This window comes from Propithecus coquereli, unplaced genomic scaffold (genome assembly GCF_000956105.1).
Source record: "Propithecus coquereli isolate 6110/MARCELLA unplaced genomic scaffold, Pcoq_1.0 Scaffold59, whole genome shotgun sequence".
NCBI classification, from domain to species: domain Eukaryota; kingdom Metazoa; phylum Chordata; class Mammalia; order Primates; family Indriidae; genus Propithecus; species Propithecus coquereli.
The window spans coordinates 6,938,582-6,940,350 of NW_012151840.1; the positions used below are offsets into that span (position 1 = coordinate 6,938,582).

Sequence of the window (1,769 nt, forward strand, 5' to 3'; positions counted from 1 at the left end):
TTGAGCCCAGGAGTTTGAGGTTGCTGTGAGCTAGGCTGATGCCACGGCACTCACTCTAGCCCGGGCAACAGAGTGAGACTCTGCCTCAAAAAAAAAAAAGTAATTTTTTGGAGAAAATCCCTCTCCGTAAATCTGTTCTTGCTGCCTTAGTGTGTAATAAATAGTCTTGGTTTCATAGTTTTATATAAAGAAGCTTCTCCAAACCACGGAATCACAAAACAGATTATTAAAATTTTTTCACGCAACAGATTCATGTGAACCTGCTGGAGTAAAGCAAGAGCAAAGAAAGGCATTTGTGATTCAGGTACAGAAAACAAAGTTCAACTAAAACAAAGTTTGTTGATACTTCTTTTCTTCACAAATTGGATGTCACACTGCCACTTAAGAATAGCAGAATGATGTTCAATTCACTTATACTATAACTTTTGCATCATAGAAGGTAATGAGATATATCTCTTAGAGGAGAAAACTAAGGTTCAGAAAAGTAAAAATAAAATGACCCGTGTGTATCACACTAAACATTTTTTCCTATCTTAAAAAGATCCTTGATAATTCAAAATGCGTACTTCTTTCCCAGTGATGGCTTTGGATATGAGCATAAACTTTGGTTTTGTCTCATGTCCTGTGTAACTTGGGCAAGCTACTGATCTCCTCATAAAGCCTCAGATATATGTATAACACAGAGATTTTTAGTATGTTCCTGGGTTGTTTTGAGGATGAAATTAGATAACATATGTTAAATTTAAAGTATGGTGCAGGAACAAAATAAGTGCCAAAATGAATAGCTAGTAGTTATTTACTCATTATTTAAAAAATACCCATTATGTGCCAAGCATTGCTCTAGGTATTGGGGTATAGCAATGAACAAATAAGGATAACTTTTGCCTTCATAAGACTTACATTCTAATAAATTGTTAATATGATTTATAATTTACGATGTAAGGAAAAGAGAGCAATTAATTAGATTTTGTGACATACTGCAGTGACCTTATTAAAGAGCATACACCTGTAACAATTAACCACATATGTGAAATGTAACTGTGTATCTATAACCCAATATACCAAGAAAGTACTAGAAGTGAGGAGTGGGATAAGAATTTACTTATGAAATTTGTATGTTTGAAATCACTACCTGGGAAACCAGAGGTGCCACAACCTAAGGTTTTCTTTATGAGGTAAACCAGTCTGATTATAGAAAATGACAGATCTGAAAAGAAAATCTAAATTATTCCATTTAAAATAATGTAAGTATTACCTTTTAAGCATTTGAGAGTTTCTGTGCTGCATACATCTACCCTCATAGTTGACAACTGTTTTTCCTTCAATTCTATCTGATCTTCTGAGCGCTTGTATAGCAGCAGCTCTTCAATTAAGGCCTGTGACTGAACATAGACCAGAGTTACATTTCATTTACAAGATCATTGTTATTCTTATTCTACTTCTCCCCATTTAAAAAAAGAAAAAAAAAAAAAGACTAAAGCTTAACAAAACCCTGAGAGGAAAAAAACCATTCACTTTCCCTCATAGGGATATCAATGATCATTTCTCATGTCAAAACCATATTTTCAGCTATATACTTTAAAAGAGCCTTTCCCTTAAATTATTCAAAGCTAATTTATAGATACAGGGTTAAGACTGAAACAGACAAAGACCCACTTATAGCCTCTTTAAATTTTAATTACATAAACATAGTCTTCTGATACTCTAAGCAAATTCTAATTTAGAAGAGTTTCATTGGCTGGGTGCGGTGTCACATGCCTGTAATCCTA

General features: G+C 33.7%; 1 protein-coding gene across 1 annotated transcript in view; it reads right to left on the bottom strand.

Annotated features, from left to right (window-relative positions):
* Positions 1–1,769, bottom strand: part of RPRD2 (regulation of nuclear pre-mRNA domain containing 2) — a 113,391-nt gene that overhangs the window by 31,008 nt on the left and 80,614 nt on the right. The window contains exon 3 of the mRNA XM_012658522.1: positions 1,256–1,382. Coding sequence (XP_012513976.1) covers positions 1,256–1,382 — 127 coding nt within the window. The remainder of the gene's footprint in view (positions 1–1,255; positions 1,383–1,769) is intronic.